This window comes from Dermacentor variabilis, chromosome 4 (genome assembly GCF_050947875.1).
Source record: "Dermacentor variabilis isolate Ectoservices chromosome 4, ASM5094787v1, whole genome shotgun sequence".
Classification (NCBI taxonomy): domain Eukaryota; kingdom Metazoa; phylum Arthropoda; class Arachnida; order Ixodida; family Ixodidae; genus Dermacentor; species Dermacentor variabilis.
The window spans coordinates 229,084,899-229,102,197 of NC_134571.1; the positions used below are offsets into that span (position 1 = coordinate 229,084,899).

Consider the following 17,299-nt stretch of genomic DNA (forward strand, 5'->3'; position numbering starts at 1 on the left):
TCTCGACTTCGGAGGGTCTTGTGTCGGCACTTCTAAAACTTCAGGACCGAACGAACTTGTCGTATTCTTGCAGGCACACACAAGCACCCACTGACGAGGAAGTGGAGCGGCCTGTACTTTCCCTTTAGCAGTTGTCTTTCGGCACTTGTTGCACGACTTCACGAAGCGTTCTACGTCCTGTGAACACCTGGCCAATAAAATTCTTGTAGGACACGATCGGTTGTTCTCCTTATACCTTTATGTCCTGCCATGATGTTTTCATGTGCCACTTCTAATACGCCATGTCTAAATGTTTTTGGTATGACCACCTGCTTAAAGGTTCTGCCAGTGGCCAGCTGGCAAAGGCAATGCAACAATCCTTTTTCTTCGACGAATTCGTAGCTGTGACCCTTTCCCGAGTTAAACGACTTGCTTACTTTGGCAAAACTATGTTTCAGCGTGGGGTCTTTCCGCTGTTCTTCAATGAGTCATCCTTTTGTCACATCACGTAAGACGATTGTCAGAATGCACAAGGGACGAATCTTGGCTTGTTCTTCAGTTTTGGCTTCAGCCATGCTCGATACATGCTGAGGCTTCCTAGGTGCCTTAGTCAGCTTCCTTTCTGTCGACGACGACTCCGCGTTGGGAGCAGTAGGGTGTTTCCAGTCAGAGTCTGGATCAGATGGTCCTCTAGCGCCTGGAAGATTTCCCAGAACAAGGTTGTAGAGGGGCTTGTTCATACAAGCCACTGTTAACTTGCCTGTAAAATACGGCGTGTTCACTTGCACGACAGCTTCAGGCAAGTAGCTTGTTGAGCCGTCCAGAAGAACAACATTGCTCGTTCTTCCCGTCATATACACCTTTGGAACGAGTTCTCGTCTGACAATTGCGGTATTACAACTGGTGTCTCGTAATACACAAACACCTCTTCCTAGCAGCCGGCCTTCAACCACTGGCATCCCGTCGATGGGGAAAGTTACAGCATTCCCAGGTTTCTCATCGTCGCTGTCACTTGATCGGCGAGTCTTCTTTCCGGAACGTTTTGATGCTTTCACTTGACGAGGCTAAACTGGTTGAGATTCCATGAGTGCACACAAAGAACTTGGTTTGTTGTCCCCGTACCGAGTTTGGCAATTTTCAGCTGTATGTCCCGTTCTGTCGCACAACTCACACTTCAGCATACGCTCAGGTGGGGCACGGCAGTCAGGAGCCAAATGTCCAACCCGGTGACAGAGGGTGCACATAAGTAGCAGTTTCCTGGGAGCTTCAATGTTTTTCCCACCAGAATCCTTTGTGTTATCGGGACCCTTCCCTAGGTTTGTCCAGTTCTGCGCTTCAAGAAAGCGATCCGTCAAGCTAGCACGTTCGTCAAGGGATTTGCACTCTCACTCCTTCAAGAAAATTACTAGCTTTGGCTCACAACAACGCAGAAACTGTTCAGAGATCATGTGATCTCGTAGACCTTCATATGTTTTAGGCACATTAGCCTTCTCAATCCAATGGTCAAAATAGGCCGAAATTCTTGCTGCTAACTGTCTTCCAGTTTCGCCCTCTACTGCTCGTGCTTTCCGAAACTTCTCTTGGTAGCCTTGAGCCATGACTTGAAACCTCTGTAGCAAAGCTTTCTTTACCTTCGGGTAATCTAATGAATCAGCGGCAGTCATCCGACCAATCACAGTTAACGCTTCACCAGTTAGACACATGCTCACAGCAAGAGCCCATTTTTCTTGTGGCCAGTCCTGCCCTGTTGCTACATGCTCAAATCGCTTTAAATACGCGTGTAAGTCATCGCATTTCTTGTCGAACAAAGGAAGTAGCTTCTGTGGATTGAGGGATGACGAGGAGGTGCTGGGCGCAGTCAAAATTTCAGAAGCCGCTACCGGCACATTCCGAGCTCCTTCCTGAAGCTGCAGCTTTAGCTGGAGGATCATGCTGCCTCTCATCAGCTAAGCGCGCTAATTCAGCAGCTTCCTTGGTTGCTTCTCGCTCCGCAGCTCCCTCGTCCCTTTGTTTTGCCTGTACGGCCTCAACCCATCTGCGAAGTTCTGCGCCTGACAATCCTATTTGAAGTCCTATAGCCGTGATTTTCTCTAAATCCATGGTGCCGTCTACTAATGTGTGTCTGCGCTCAAGCGAAACTGCCCTCTTTCACTGTATTTACGAGTGAATCCGGGCAGGCTCGCCAGTTTGTGATGTTATTGGGGCCGGATCACTCTAGAAAAACGGAGAAGCAGCACGCAGAAGCACAAACACATATCCGACTTGTATTGATGCACACAACACAGATAACGGCACACACACGTGACAGTTCCCCAAAAAGCCTCATAGATGACATGCACTATGTCTATGGATCGGTGGTTTATGATTGGCCTACAGTTCCGGCGGAAGCGTGTGTCGCCGTGTCTGAGACCTCGTGGAACTGATGTTGGCCAGCGGGGTCGGACAGCAGTGTTGGCCAGCCGGCTCAGACAGCCGTGTAGGACGGCCGGATCGGACCGCCTCGCGGGGCTCAGATGGCCCTGCTCAACAGTCGATAGACGGGAGCCTCCGCGTGCCCATTTTCCCTCCGGCGGGGTATGCGCTTGGGAGCCCACGGCCGTAGTCACCGGGTCGCGTCCACGACTGGCGGGGTAGCCCTGTGGCTGCTCACTCGAACGCTCGATCACCCCGGTTCAAGACTGCCAGCCCTCCTGGACCAGTGCCCAGCGGAAGAGCGGGACGAGGTAACCTCCCAGCGGGCGACAGCGTTGACTCAGGTGTGGTGTATTGGCGCGGGTGGCGACAGCTCCTACGGGCCAGACACCCAGCGAGGAAGCTGTTTTCCGTCGAACCGGAACCTCGCGCACTGCTCACGCCATGGGCCACACTCTCGCGCCACGCTTTTTTGAGGCGCCACTGCCGATGCTCCCAAATTGGTGTCGATGATGATGATGGTCCTCTTCGCCACCGCACGGCGCGCTGTCTTCATATCTTTATGCTTCCACTCCCGCGTACCGTATATTATCACAAATACCAACTTGCCCATTCCTCAAGCCTAGTTACTGCACCTCTACTTCAGTCCTCACAGAGATCTGTGCTACCTCAGTGAGGTCAGCTGTGAAGTTCTTACTGAAGACACGACTCGGCGATGCTGTCATGTGCAGCAGACGGGCATCGTCCATGTTTCCAAGATGAAGCAGTACCACTGATGTTGATGATGCCATCCTCATTTCCACTTGCCTTCATGCTGCTTTTGTGACCCTTTCCTCTTCATAAGCTTCATCAGTGTTACAGTTACTTGTATATTTTTCATCTCTTTCCCATTTGAAGCATTGAGGTGATGCTTTTTGGAAGGGGGGTAATGCCACGTGCATAACAGTTAACTGTTTTGTGGATTTGCTGCTTCTGCAAGCCAAAATGACCCTACTTGACAAAAGATGCACAGCGGACTTCGGCAACAAATGTGCCCCGTAGTTGGCAGAGGAACACAGCACAGCACCTCTGACCGCGGCATTCTAACCTAAGTATGGACAGCTGGGCTAGTTGGTTGTGGTTGGCATTATGAAACATTGTTCCAGCGCACAATTGAACACAAACGAGAAGTACAACACGAATGCCGGACTTCAACTAAATTTTATTCACGGAAAACAGGGCTTTATGTACACAGGGGGGGCGCTGCTAGTGCACCGGACCACCCAAAAATATTTTACGCGCGGTTAGAAGTCACATTGAAGACATTGGACCAGTGGCCTTCCAAAACACGACTGGGTTATGAAACGATAATTTTTTAGAGCTAATATCCTTTTGTCTCTCATCCGCCATTATCATTTTTAATGATAGCTGTTTTATCCTAAAAAAGGGAGTGTGCATCGGCTCTTGCCTAGCACTACTTTTAAGCGATATTTTCTTATCCAGTAATGACAAGTGCATTCAAGCGTTCCTTTACAACGCAGGCATGCTGAAAGTTTTTAGATATGTCGACGATTACCTCATGGTAATGAATGCGACTGATGCTCAGGATGGAGGTAATAGTATGATCAGCATTCTCGATATTTTTGCTAGCAATGCCTTTGGAATGAAAGTCACGCCCGAACTGCTGCAAGATGGTTCCTCGATGTGTGTCTTATTTTTCACGAAGCGCGCGTGTGCTGGCAGTACAAACCACGTTCGAAAAAACAAATTCTTAATTAGCAATCGGCCACTCCAAGCTCGTAAAAAGAGCAATAGTAAAAAAACTGCATCCACTCTGTTCTAGAGAGGTCTTGCGAACATTAAGTTCGTAAGAGCATTGACGCCCAGCTAAGGCATTCGGAGAAGGCTGGGTGTCACGGAGAAATCGTGGCCTTGGTGGTAGAGAGCCAGATTCGCGAGGTAAAATCTGGTGGGAGGCGCACGCTCAAAAAAGACGCATGCCCGCTTCAGCGCCCTGTCGTAGTGCCCTATTGGCACCAAGTTTCTCACCGCCTCAAGAAGGTTGGCGACAGGTGCGGGGTGTGTGTTGTGTTTTCAGCACCAGAAAAGCTGGGACGAATGTGCCGCCTAGTGAACGAATCCAAAAAGCCAGCCTGCAAAATAAAGCACACCAAAGCCCTTGTTGAATGTGACGTTAGTGTTGTGTATAGTATTCCCCTCGCCTGTGGGAAATGCTATATTGGCCAAACTGGGCGCTGTCTGTATGAACGCCTGCTAAGGCATCGCAGGAATGCTACCGCACTAAGTGGCGCTGGTCATTTAGCGGACCACACTCGCCGTTGCTTGCGCAAGCCAGCATGCAAGGTGTTTTTCAAACGAACATGTGTGTTGTGCAAATTTAGCACTCAGGAAAACCAAGAATTTTTTGAAGCTTTGAAAACCAAGAATTTTTTCAAGCCTTTTGTATCTCTATTGAAAATGATTACTGCGTCAGTGCTCCTTCTGTTGTGCTCGGGAAAAAAGAACTTGATTTTCTCAGGGCAAACGTGTGTGTCGAATCAGCTAGGTAGGGCAGGAGATGAGCAAGATTGTACTTTAGTGATGTGAAAAAAGAAAGGTTTTTCACCTTTTTCACTTTTTGTTTTTATTCTTTTTATATTCTTATTCTTCTCATTTTTTTGTTTGGTTTCGACGCCTCTGATGATTATTGCCTGGACCAAGAAAGTATTCTTGGGGGGTCCGGTGCACTAGCAGTGCCCCCCCCCCTCTCCCCCTGAGTACATAAAGACCTGTTTTTCGTGAATAAAATTTAGTTGAATTCCAGCGTTCATGTTGTCCTTCTCGTCCGTGTTCACTTGTGCGCTGGAACGATGTTTCATAATGGCATTCTAACCTTCAGATGCTGCAGAGTTTTTTTTTCTTTTCGGTTTAGTTGCAGGAAGAAAGTGCATCTTCCATGTAACATGCCAGCACCAATTGAAACAGCATCTGGATGTTGACCTAGTAAATTACTCAAATCATAGCATCTTCCCACGTGGCATACTGGTAAAGTACTGGGCTTCGGATCTGTAGGTCAGAGGATCAAATCCTGGCTGGTTTAGGGTTTATTTTGACATTTTTTCTTCTTTTTTAATTGCACTGATGCTCTCTGTTGCTTTCTTAAAAAAATATATATATAATATGGGATAGGTAGGCACTGTGTTTCTCTAGAGCTGCTTTTTGCACTAGTACCCAGCAGTGCCTCCCAGTATGTTGTGCCAGTCCAGCACCCCAGCATCCAGCATGACATAGCCCATAATCCTGCATTGCACTGGACACTGAGTTTTGAAAAATATGAATGCTTTAATAAAATCTTTTGAAAACTTCTCAAGAGGAAGCTTTGGCCACTACTGTCATTAGGCAGAGCCACTGAAACTGCCTTTTTTGAACCCCTAAATCTGCCTCTGTTGCGCTCTTTTCCTACAAAATGAATGAAATCTGTCGCATTTGAACTCGAGAAATTTATTAAGTCTTGAAACTAGGTAATTGAGGCATCACACTTATAACTCCACAGCATTAGTATTTTGTGAATAGGATTTTGTGAAACTCGTGCAATTAGCATCGCATAAGCTACAAAACACTACGTTGATCTTGATGCTTTAACACTCGTATCATGTGCTTGACATGTAATAACTGTTGTCACTTTAGCTTCAACTTGGGCAGTTTTTGTATGCAAGGCCTGTGGTGACATGAAGCTGCACTGATGCAGTGCAGACCCAGTGTTGACATTCACCTTTCTCATGCAGAATCACCATGACATCCCTGCGAGGCCAAGTCGTTCAGCTGTACAAAAATGTGAGTGCATATGTTGTACTGAATTTTCGTTGCATAATTCATCACCACTGAGCACGAATATTAGGCTTTACGTGAGCCTTGCGATTGAAAGAGGAAGCATTTGTTGACAATGTAGCTTGAACAGTGGCATGACAGCCATTCTGGGTCACCAACAATGTTTGAGGTTAATGTAGCTTCTCATTTTGCGACCTCCCTCACAAGTAGCTGGCAGATGTGAAGGCAAATGTCACGCCCTGTTTCATAGCACTGTGATTGCTGTTTGCGAAATAAGGGAGAATGCCTTGAGTGAAAGTACTGTCACATGACCATAACTAACCAAAACACTTCATCGAAGCTGAGAAATGCATTTGATGTTAAAATACTCTCTTCATAAATACTTTGCAGCAGAAAGTGCATTCAGCAGAAGTAGTGCTTTTGGCAGTAAAAGATAGTCTTTGATCCCCTTCACAGTGCTCCCTGTCCTTCTTCAATGCCTTGCACTGCAAAGGCTACGGTGGAGTGGAATGGTGCCCACAATGCTCAGAGTACTGAATGTCACTGTGGCACGCAGTTCAAGTTTGATTTGGATGTTCATGTAGATGCCATTTTTGTATAAGGGGCCTACGATGCGCCAAACACAACTTGCAATTAGGTTCATGGTGTCTCATGCCTTTGCTGTGCTACAGTGTACTATGTCTGGATTTTCTCACGCTGAGTGACATGGGTAGCACATTTTCTTTCTCACTTATCTCTGCAGCAATCTCATAATGTCCGAGTGTCGAAAGAAACATGTTTGGGTTCACTTGTGTGAGTATGTCAGCACTGTGCACATCGGCTAAGCGATGCATGTTGCTGGACCATGATGCCTACACACCTTGAAGGTGTGCAACTCAGGAAGCAGACGACCTTTACCAATCAGATGCTGGCGCTCGGGACACCTCACCATGTGCTTAAAGCCACGTCACCCACAAAGGCTGCAGCACTTGTCCTGTGTTCCTCCCTTTTTGTGTTGCCATCATTTTCCATGCGGACTCAAAGAGAGCCAGTCAGAGCACATGGTTGTCTTCAGTGAGCCACAGTGAGCAGGCTCGTCATGACATCACACGCCAGCCTCGGTATCTATGCTGTGCAGCGAACAGACGCTGCTACATGCAACTGTACTGCCTAACTGTAGTGTGTATTTCATCATAACTGAGAGCTAGGCAAGTTGGTGTGGCCCCATCTTAACAAAAAACAAGCGTGAAAAAGACATGGACGAGCAAAGAAGATGAAAGCACACCAACTCGCCCAGCTCTTACGCTTTCTATCATTTCTTTGCTTGTTCACGTCTTTATTGTGCTTGTTTTGTTAAAATATAGCGTGTATGTGTGTATAGCCAGTATAGTGTAACATTTGCTAGGCGTGCAACAGTGCTAGAGTGTCCGCTCGTGCTCACGTGTTCTATTCTAGCCGCGCTATGTGGTGTGGGTTGGTTTTGCCTGGCACCAGCTTGACTGCAGGGTGTCTACCAACCAGTAAAACTGGGAATTCTCAGGGATATGAAGTAGTCTTGAAAAACTCGGGGAAAACTCAGGGAATTTGTGCTTCTATCAGGGAAAATTAGCTGTAATTTTACTAAAAGGGAACGAAAGTCGCGTTAATGCTGGCTCGAGTAACAGACAGGAATCGTAATGAATCGTCTTTGACGCCCCATCGTCGGCTGGAGGACTGACTTGCCAGTGTACAGTGAACAACCGACTTTTCAGACGGCTTCGCAGTACCACCACATACCCCATAGAGTCAATGTATCAGAAGGTCTGAAATTTCGGACACAAGAACCCTTTGCCGTTCGATTTTCCTGAATTTTTTGCCAGGACCGCCAGTCCGAAACGGCATTAATCAAAGCTACCACCGCGGCCGTTTTGATTACCACGCCGCCTCGAACCAGCGCTTTCGCACACAGATTCTGCGGCAACACTAGGCTTAGCTGCTTCAACGTTCGCTATTAAGCTTCTTTCTGTTGGGTGCAGTGTTTTTCATTGAAAGAATTTGCCGCTGTCGGCAATGGCACTGACTCTGCATTTCTGGTCCTCACGATGGGCTTCGAAGCTCGGAAAAAACGGTGCGTTGCATAATGCCGGTTCCCGAAAGTCAGCTTCGCCTCTGCACAGAAATGTTTCTTCGTAAAGCATACGCAAATGTATTGCAGTGAAGCATAACAAGCGTGTGAAGGGGCTATTGCCACGGGACACAGTATGTACAGTCAACGACCGATTTTTCGGACCCTCTAGGGAACGTAAAAACGTCCGAAAATTCAGGCAGTCCGAAAAATTGAATGCATGCAAAAAACGCACTTTCTTTTTCTTTTTTTCTCGGATCTAGAGGTGAAGGGCGAAGTACCACGTTTCCGACGAAACCCTGCCAAAGCATCAGTGGAGTGGCTATAAAAAAATGCATTCAAAAACTCTGTATGCAGCCGACTGCCGGTTTTATTGCTGCAGTGGCTTGAAGAACTTGTTGATTGTTGTTTGGACGGCATTCTGGTTGCATGCGATCATATTCACCTCGATCTGAGCAAGGGTCATGTCAGCACTGTGCACCGATGAAAGAGTCGAAAGTGCTCGCGTCAACTCGGCGCTTGTAGGCGGCGCAGGCATTGGCTCCTCATTTTCAACATCGGAGTCTTCTGAATCCCCCACAACCTGACTCTTTGCCCCATGCCGAACTCCTTGCTCATGTCAGCCTGCGATGGGCCGCCCACGACTTGCTTAATAATGGCGGCTTTCTTCTCCATCGTTAACCGACGGTACTGCTTTCCGCGCTTCGATGCCATCAGCGAGGACGACGAAGACGGAGTGGGGGCCATCGAAGGCAAGCGAAATCCTCAAGCTGCGAACAGTGGAGTTCGCAGACAAGCGTCGAAGCACCTAGGTCTAGCGTCGCAGAGCACACTTGACACAACAGCACAACTACACACCATGCTAGCCAAAACGTGGCCTACGCAAACAAATGAAATGGCACCGCTCCGAAAACTCCGCCGGAGGCGGAAGCGGAAGTGCGGCGATGAACAGAGCCAGCGTGGCCAGACCAAATCGGTGTGTGATGGCTAGATTTGGCTAGTTGTGGTTCAAAGCGGTGATATGCTTCGGCTGCAAGTCGATTTCCTGCGCAAGGGCGCTGCGCGAGGAGCCAAAGGACCTTCCGTCGCGTCAAAAAGTCTGGAAAATTGGATGGCAGGGGGTTCGAGCGTCCAAAACTTCAGATGTCCTTATACATTGATTCTATGGGGCTCGTGGCGGTGCCGCGAAGATGTCCGAAATATCAGGTATGTCTGAAAATTTGGGCGTCCGAAAATTCAGTCGTTAACTGTATTCCTTAAATATACATGCATGCACCCGGTATCTACTGTCACAGTCCGAGCACTGATATGACTAATACATGTACCGACAGGCCTTCAGAGCTTTTTTGAATGTGCCTGTAGCGGTTTGAGTCCTTAAGGGCAGTAAAAGACGTGCATTCTTTTCCAACTGGCCGATTTTTCTGACGTTTTCTCGGCCCCTCATCAACGTTCGAAAAATCGAACGTTGACTGTGCAACTAACCAAAAAGATGCTTCAAGTAGTCTGTGGGGCAAACCAGTTGGGGAAGGAGGATGAGAACAGAAAGGACCTGCGCATTGACAAATGAACGGCAAAGGAAGTGTGCTGCCACCATTCTGAAGGAGCTTGAGCTCAAAAAACAATGTGTTCGCCGATGCCAAGATGCAGGTGTCCCTCATCCAAACCAAAATAAACTCTTTAAAGCAGTGAAACACAACACTGAGGCATTGTGCGCAGGCTTGAGAGTATATCAGAGCTGTTGAGGTTGACGTACAAGCTGTTGAGAGAGAATCTCCATTGTGACAAAGTTCTGGCCTCATACCACTGAGCTTGCTATCAGTCGATAGAAATAGCTCATATTTGAAAATATATGCTTCTTTATGCATCTCCATTTTATTTGTATTTTAGAATGTCGGACTCGATTTGCAATTTGTTTTGAAGACATTTTATTTGTTGTGCATTTTACTAGCCCCTCCCTTCTATTCTGTTTTTGAAGAAAATAAACACTACTGCTTAGTATTAAACTGGATCAAGACGTTTTTTTAAAGATTTTTTTCACATGCTTACTAGAGAGTGACAGCATCGGGCGACTTAGTTTCAGCCCGTCTTGACATAAAACATAATTCTGCGTCACTCAGGGAATTTTGCAAAGACACTCAGGGAAAACCTGGAAAGCTCAGGGAATTTGGAAATGTCAACTTGGTAGACATCCTGGACTGACAGATAGTAGTTTGAAGCACTATCAATAGATCATTACAAAGCAATCTTTGCCAAGGTGTCTAGCCAGAAGCAGCCAGGAGTTAATGCATGCTGGCTAGAGCATGTGTGGTTGGACTCTTAAGTATTATGTGGTTTGAGGCTAAGTGAGGAGTGCTCACTAAAATTAGCGAGACCTGATGGCTGCCACACTCATGTGCAGTAACGCTGCGTTTTGGGTGTGTTGATACTATGACATGATGAGGCTTATAGCACACAAAAGGATGAGGGCACAGAAAGGCGTGGTACACATAGGCGCTGACACAGTGCCTTTGTGTACCACATCTTTCTGTGTCCAATCCTTTTGTGCGCTATAAGCCTCATTACTGATGTGCAGCGAGTGTGGCCAAAGTTTCATTCCTATGCAGGCAGGTGCAGCTGAGTGTGAGCAGGAGACAATGGTTGGATTCTTCAGGAAGTCCTTAATTATTATCAAAATCGTGTTTAGTAAACTGCGTCGGAAAAGTGTACAGAGTGACTGTAGGAAGACGTGCACTCGTCCAAACGCTTTTCTTGATTGATGTCAGCTATTGGCCAGTAGCAGCCACGTATGTGAATCTGCAAGATGACGAAATATGGCAGCTTCAAAACAGGTGAGGAGAAGGCCTTTGTTTGAAAAGAGTGAAAAAGGTGACTGCAATCTGTTTGTAAGCTCTACACACTGTACATGACTACAATATATGGCTTAGATAGTTGAAGCAGTGTGTGCCAGCTGTGCACTGCATTTTTTCATCAAGCTGAAGGGGCGGTTTAAGACTCCTTAAAAAAATCTCGTTGTTGTGCCCAGTAAGATGAGCAACTCTGAAATCACAATGATAGCAGTGGTTGTGAAATCTCAATTGCTGGGCATCCACTATTTTTGCATGTGCATTCCAGAGGGAGCCATGGGGCTTGTCTGCTGCCAAGAATGTTCACACTTTTTTTGTTAAAAAAAATTGACGCAAATTAAGGGGTGCGATCATTACGCGGGTTAAGTTTCCTGCGAAAATAATTTTTTTTCAGCCCGCATTTGCTGCGGGATGACAACAGGTCAAGCAGGCGGCTGCCGCTGTACAATTGTGCTGTACTAGTGCGGGACACCAAAACAAAAATGGCTGCCGGCGGAGCAAACCAAACACGCTGAACGCGATTTTTCTTCTGTTGAGTACATTACGCTCATTGAAACAGTTTCTTCCATATCAGTAATGAGTAATATAATTAATATCGGCAAGTTTGCGACAATAACATACCCATGTCCACTTTGAGGTGACAGAAACAGAGATGGGCGCGCTTAGCTGCTAGTAACATAGAAACACATGGTGGGCATGCTGCGCAAACTGCGGCATTCGTCTTCACTGCTACCCTAATACGGCATGTTTCCGCTGAGGGTGGGCAAATATCTTAGCTGTGTTACAAACGTAGGCATATGAATAGGGTAGACTTCTAACGTGTCAGTGTAAACGTGGTCACTATCATTCCCACTCGCAATTTGTTGCGTGCCCATGAGTGCAGACGAGAAGAATCGAAAGGCACCTTTTTTGTCGTTGTTGTTGGCCAAAACCACCATGAAGCCTACAAGCAATAAAGCCAAGGCAAGTTTGGTTGTAGCTTTTTTTTTTTTTTTCATGGAAGTGCGGAAAGTGATGCAAGGAATGAAATGGGGCATCTGCTTCAGAATGTTTGGTGCGTGCAGACCACTTGGTATGTCTTCAAGAGTCGTTCGCTTAGCATTCGACAGCGTTCGACAAATTGTAAGCGCGATCATCATTAGCTAGACTTGGCACATGACATATCGCTGCGACAAGTTCGGGGTGCGATCATTACATGGGAAAAAATATAATTTTGACGACAAAATTCAGGGGTGCGATCATTACGCAAGTGTGATCACTATGCGAGTAAATACGGTATGTGCATCGTGTGCAGTCTTATTTGTCAAAACTCTTCGCTTTGGCATTTGCAACAACATTCAAGAAATTCCCAATGCAGAAGGCAGTTCTTATGCCAAGTGTTCAGTTTATATCAGTAATAATCTAGTGAGAAACCAGCAGAAAGCAATGTGTTCTCATCGACGTTGCACTGCATTGTGGTCCTACTTGACATACTTTGAATTGCAACGAATGGCAACGAAGCGATGGATACACGCACAATGTGAAGAAAAAATGAAGTATCAATGGAAAAAAGAAAAGCGCAAACAAAATTTAACACACGCAAAAAAAAAAGTTCCGCCGTCCTCGCACATGCACCTGATGCAAGCTGATAAACACGATAAAAACGACAACGAAAAAAAAACTGCACAACTCCGCAACCACGCAACACCACAAGCAAAAGACAAAGTCGGAAATTGCAGACAGCAATACAAAGGAAAAACAAGCATGTACAGTTTAGGGTTGCTAGCATAGACCAACAACTACCGTGTCGATAACCATAGCAATGCAGAGGTAGTCCCAAGTGCCAAAAGCGACTGCATAGCCAGAAGTATGTCATTGCCGCCTTGTTTTTTGAGACGTAGGTTTGTCTATTATGTAGCAATAAAATAAGCATGGCGGCCTTGACGTATTTCCGGCCTTTCGGCACTCCCAACCATAGAGTTTCTAAATAAATACCCTGGAGGGAAATGTGGTGCTAGTGTCTATGGGGGCTCTCCTGAGTGTTGCCTCAATAGACATGGGAATGATGGGAAGTACAGGCTTCGGATTGACTTCGATCTTTAGACTAGCGGCGTTTGCTTGCGGGGATGTAAACAAAGCTATACTTAAATATTATCGTGTAAAATGTAATTTTATTTCTGCAGCGTCTTATATAATGCGCAACACGTTACATAAACTTTGAGATGACTTTGAGATTGAAGCCTGGTTTACTATGGTTTACACCAGGACACACCAGGGTATGTATTCTTGTGCAGTTCTGTTCCTGATTTAACGCCAGAAAATAAATATTTATTTTTACAACAGCAATAACAACCGCGCATGTACTTTAAATTATAAAAATACTCATCAACTTTTTATGGAAATAAAAATTTTGTATTGTGAGAAAGTGGTGACCCTGGAGAGGAATGCTACAATTGTCATCTGCTATGACACCTGGTCGCTGTGAATGCGAGACTTTTCTCGCAGACAGGCACTTGCGAACTTTCTTGCTCTTTCGAAAGGCTGCGTCAGCTGTCACGATTGCTGACCGTCTTCAAGTACTTTTAAGCACATCTGCTGCACTGCTAGCAGGGATGCTTGAAGCCTCCTGAGTATGCTTTATTTTATTTTACGTTCACGTACAGCTTCCGAAGCATTACAGGGTGGCTTTGCACTCACCCATTTTGCGACACTAGACTACAGCCAGGAAGCAGCAATCTTTCCTGCCACAAGTAAGTTTGTGCTCCCAAAGTCCTCAAACACGCATTTCAATGAGCACATAAACAAGCAATGCATAATGAAGCCCTCAAAAAAATTTGATTGTCAAGCGAACAACTGTCTATGTCTTGTATCAATAGTGCCTTCTTTTTCCTATACTGAAGTTTCATAAAGCACGTAACGCTACAGCGCCAACCTAACACACTTAACAAACCTAAGTCCAAACGGTCAAAACATATTCTTTCAATGTTTACGATGCCGTCGCTTTCTTCTCAGGACTTCGACACCACACCGCAACACGAGCATTGTCCCAGTCACTGGCCCAGCACGCTATCGCCACTTCGAGCAACAGAACAAAGGCAGAGAGTTTGCCATTCAACAGAATGCCACTCCATAGCCTGTACTTCTCATCGTTGCCATGATCGCAGCGCCAGATTTCTCTCTAGTTATACTAATACGAAACTCTATGCTCCCAGCACATGCAAGCATGGCCTTTGAGATCGGCGCACGCTAATCGGAAATGCCATCGCTGCTGGTGCGATTTGAACACCTCCTAGTGCCACCCAATTCTATATGCCTCACGTGCCTCTGAGCTCCGTGAACTGTCCAAATTAACCGAAGTACGACCAAACATGTCCGAATTAACGGGAGTTTCGTGCCATAGGGTTATGTACATGTTTGACGGAACCAGATGGCGCGTCCGAATTTCCGAATAAACGGGGGCCGAATTAACGAGGTTTTACTGTACAACAGTAACAAGACATTGTGCACCTAGTAGCACCATCAGCGTAACATCTTTATCTCTTATGGATGGTACAGAACGTTTATCACTGATCTGTGAGCCGAGAAAAAATTTCGTGAGTATGTGCACGCTATTGGTGGCACAAAGCCCTCTGAAGCAATGGGCAGGGGACCTGCTTCTTATATCTTTTATCTTCTTACCTATGTTCTTATATGTAAAGGTGGCATGACAGACCTTCCTCTGTAATCCGGGCTTCCCGAGAGTCATTGCAGAGGGGCAACTGGATGGTTTCTGCGGTACAGCCACACGTTGGAGCATGTGTGGTGCTACTGGTGATCAGCCCGGCTAGCCAAAGAGCGATCTATACGACGAAAAAGAATTTCATGAGCATGTGCATGCAGTCGGAACCACTGATCCCACTATATTCACTTACCATTCCGTCTGGTCGATGTAGTCAATGTCCCCACACGAGTGGGAATGCCATAAACCACACGCTAACTATATGGGGCGTATTTGTCATGATGATTTACAATGTACCCATACTGTTCCTGCTTCTCAGTCCTTCTGTAAACAACAGCGCATACCTTGCCTTATTTTTGGCCAGAAAGGCAACATTGATGCCATATCTTGCCCCGGCCTATTTGAGTCGTTGGGACATGATGTGCAGATGAGGAATGCTGACCGCATGTACATTTTTAGCTTTCCTCTTAACTGCAAATAATTCTTTAGCTTCCAGCTTCAGCTTCCCCAAGATTCTTTTATTGAATATCAACAACTTACTTTCAAGGTATCGCAACTTTTTCAGTCTGTCTAATTGGTTTGTGAAGCTGCCCTCCATCAAGTGCATGCACAATGTTTTTCGGGGCAGCGGTCAAACGCAAGGAGAGTGTGCCATTCATGACTACTTTAGGATACCCTGAACGGAAGTGAAGAGAGTGCTTTGCAGAATGTGGTCAATACATCCAACAAGCCTGTAATCCTCCAAATTGGATACTCAGGTCCAAAAATTAAATACAGCCTTCTTCCTTGAAACATCTATCTGAGCAGCTGCAGCCCTGTTAATGTCCACCAGAGCAAGGTAATCATCAACATACCTAAAACACTGTTAACTCTTTAAGGACGAAAGATCAACTCAGCTTGCCTGAGAAGACAGACAGCGAGACCAGCTTATCTAATGTTTTCCTTTTTTTTCTCATTTTCTTTCGTGGAAGCTTGAAGACAGTTCCTTTTGTTCCAACTCCTTCCAAATGGCAAGATTTATTTTGTACTTGTAAATAGCATGAGATGGTGCAAGCAGCTGCTGAAGGGTTAATTTGGAAGCTTAGATTCACTTGTGTGCAGTGGAGCTCACCTTAACTGCAGTGTAGACATTTTTTTTCTCCGTAAATTTTCCCTTTTCACAGAAATGTCTTGCATGATCTTGCCCAATAAGTTTCGTGATTCTCAGTTTTGCTACCCAACACCTCCACCAGATGGCACATAGTGACAGTGAAGAACAGTAGCACAACTATCAATCTCAAAAGTAACATTTTATTGGGCTAACCTCTACCCACGAAAGCAAGTGACACTCAAAGCACAATGATAGCAGCCAGCACAGTCAAATCTGACCTGCGAGTCAAACGTGTCGGCTTTTATACATGACTCGTCAAAGGTTCAGTGCAATTGCTGGGGCTCGCATACCTTCCAGAAGTACAACACTACTCCCATGTTCCACAAACTAGGTTCTGGAGTCGGGAAAGCACGATGTGTCACCAAGTATGTGGAAGTCATCTCTGCACCCAAAGATAGGCCAAGCCTGAAGGTTGATGTTCACCGCTTGGCGGATTTTTTTATTGCTGTAGCGAAGAAGAGGAGTGCTATACTGGGCCATCCTCTCCAGTGCTTCGCTCGAGGAATGCTGCTCATGCTCAGAGTCAGTGCCCTGCTCTAACGATCGGCCCAAATGCTGGTGACTAATAAATGCCTTGACCTAGCGAATGGCATGATACCTTCGGTGGCTGTTAAGGATGGAAGCTTCGTGGTCGTGCCTGAAGGTTTTTCTTTTCTGAGGACGTTGTACAAGCAAAGTGAAAGAACCTAAGAGAGTGAAAGAATGTCCTGCTAATGTGGTGAAAAGGGCTGCTTTCTTGATGCAAGAGCTTAAGCTCGAAAAGTTGTGTGCTGCATTGAAGAAAGAGAAGGATGCCTTGCTTTGAATCTTTACCATTAATAATAGTGTTACGTAAGAAGACGCAGATGAAAAGCTATATACAAGTATATTTACAATGTAATACGCCGCGCTTGGCCAAGAGGCAACAACCCGCGCTAGCCTCCAATCGTCGTCGTCGTCTTCTTACTGCTAGCCTCTTCGTCATCGGTAATACAATTCCGTAGCACTACCCCCGGCGGCAAAAGCACCGTCCCGGAGCGACTAAAGGCCGGACTCGGAAGCAGTGTAGTAGGCCTTGAGCCTACTGACGTGCACGACATCACGAGATGCTACAGTAGATGACGAGGTTGAGCTCACAGGGGCAATTTCGTACGTCACAGGCGTCACCTGGCGCAGCACGCGGTAGGGCCCTGTGTATCGCGAAAGGAGCTTTTGTGAAAGTCCGACGTGACGAGAGGGCGACCACAAGAGCACGAGCGCACCAGTCGAAAACTGTACATCACGGTGGCGGGCGTTGTACTGATGCTGCTGAGTGGTTTGCGAGTCCTTCAGTCGAGCACGGGCAAGCT

General features: G+C 46.3%; 1 protein-coding gene across 2 annotated transcripts in view; it reads left to right on the forward strand.

The window, feature by feature from the left end:
* The window catches only part of LOC142580158 (electron transfer flavoprotein regulatory factor 1-like), a 55,515-nt gene that overhangs the window by 13,206 nt on the left and 25,010 nt on the right, over nt 1-17,299 (forward strand). For both annotated transcript variants that reach the window (XM_075691019.1, XM_075691018.1), the window contains exon 2: nt 6,156-6,204. In XM_075691019.1, the coding sequence (XP_075547134.1) occupies nt 6,163-6,204 (42 nt within the window). In that variant the 5' untranslated portion in view covers nt 6,156-6,162. The remainder of the gene's footprint in view (nt 1-6,155; nt 6,205-17,299) is intronic.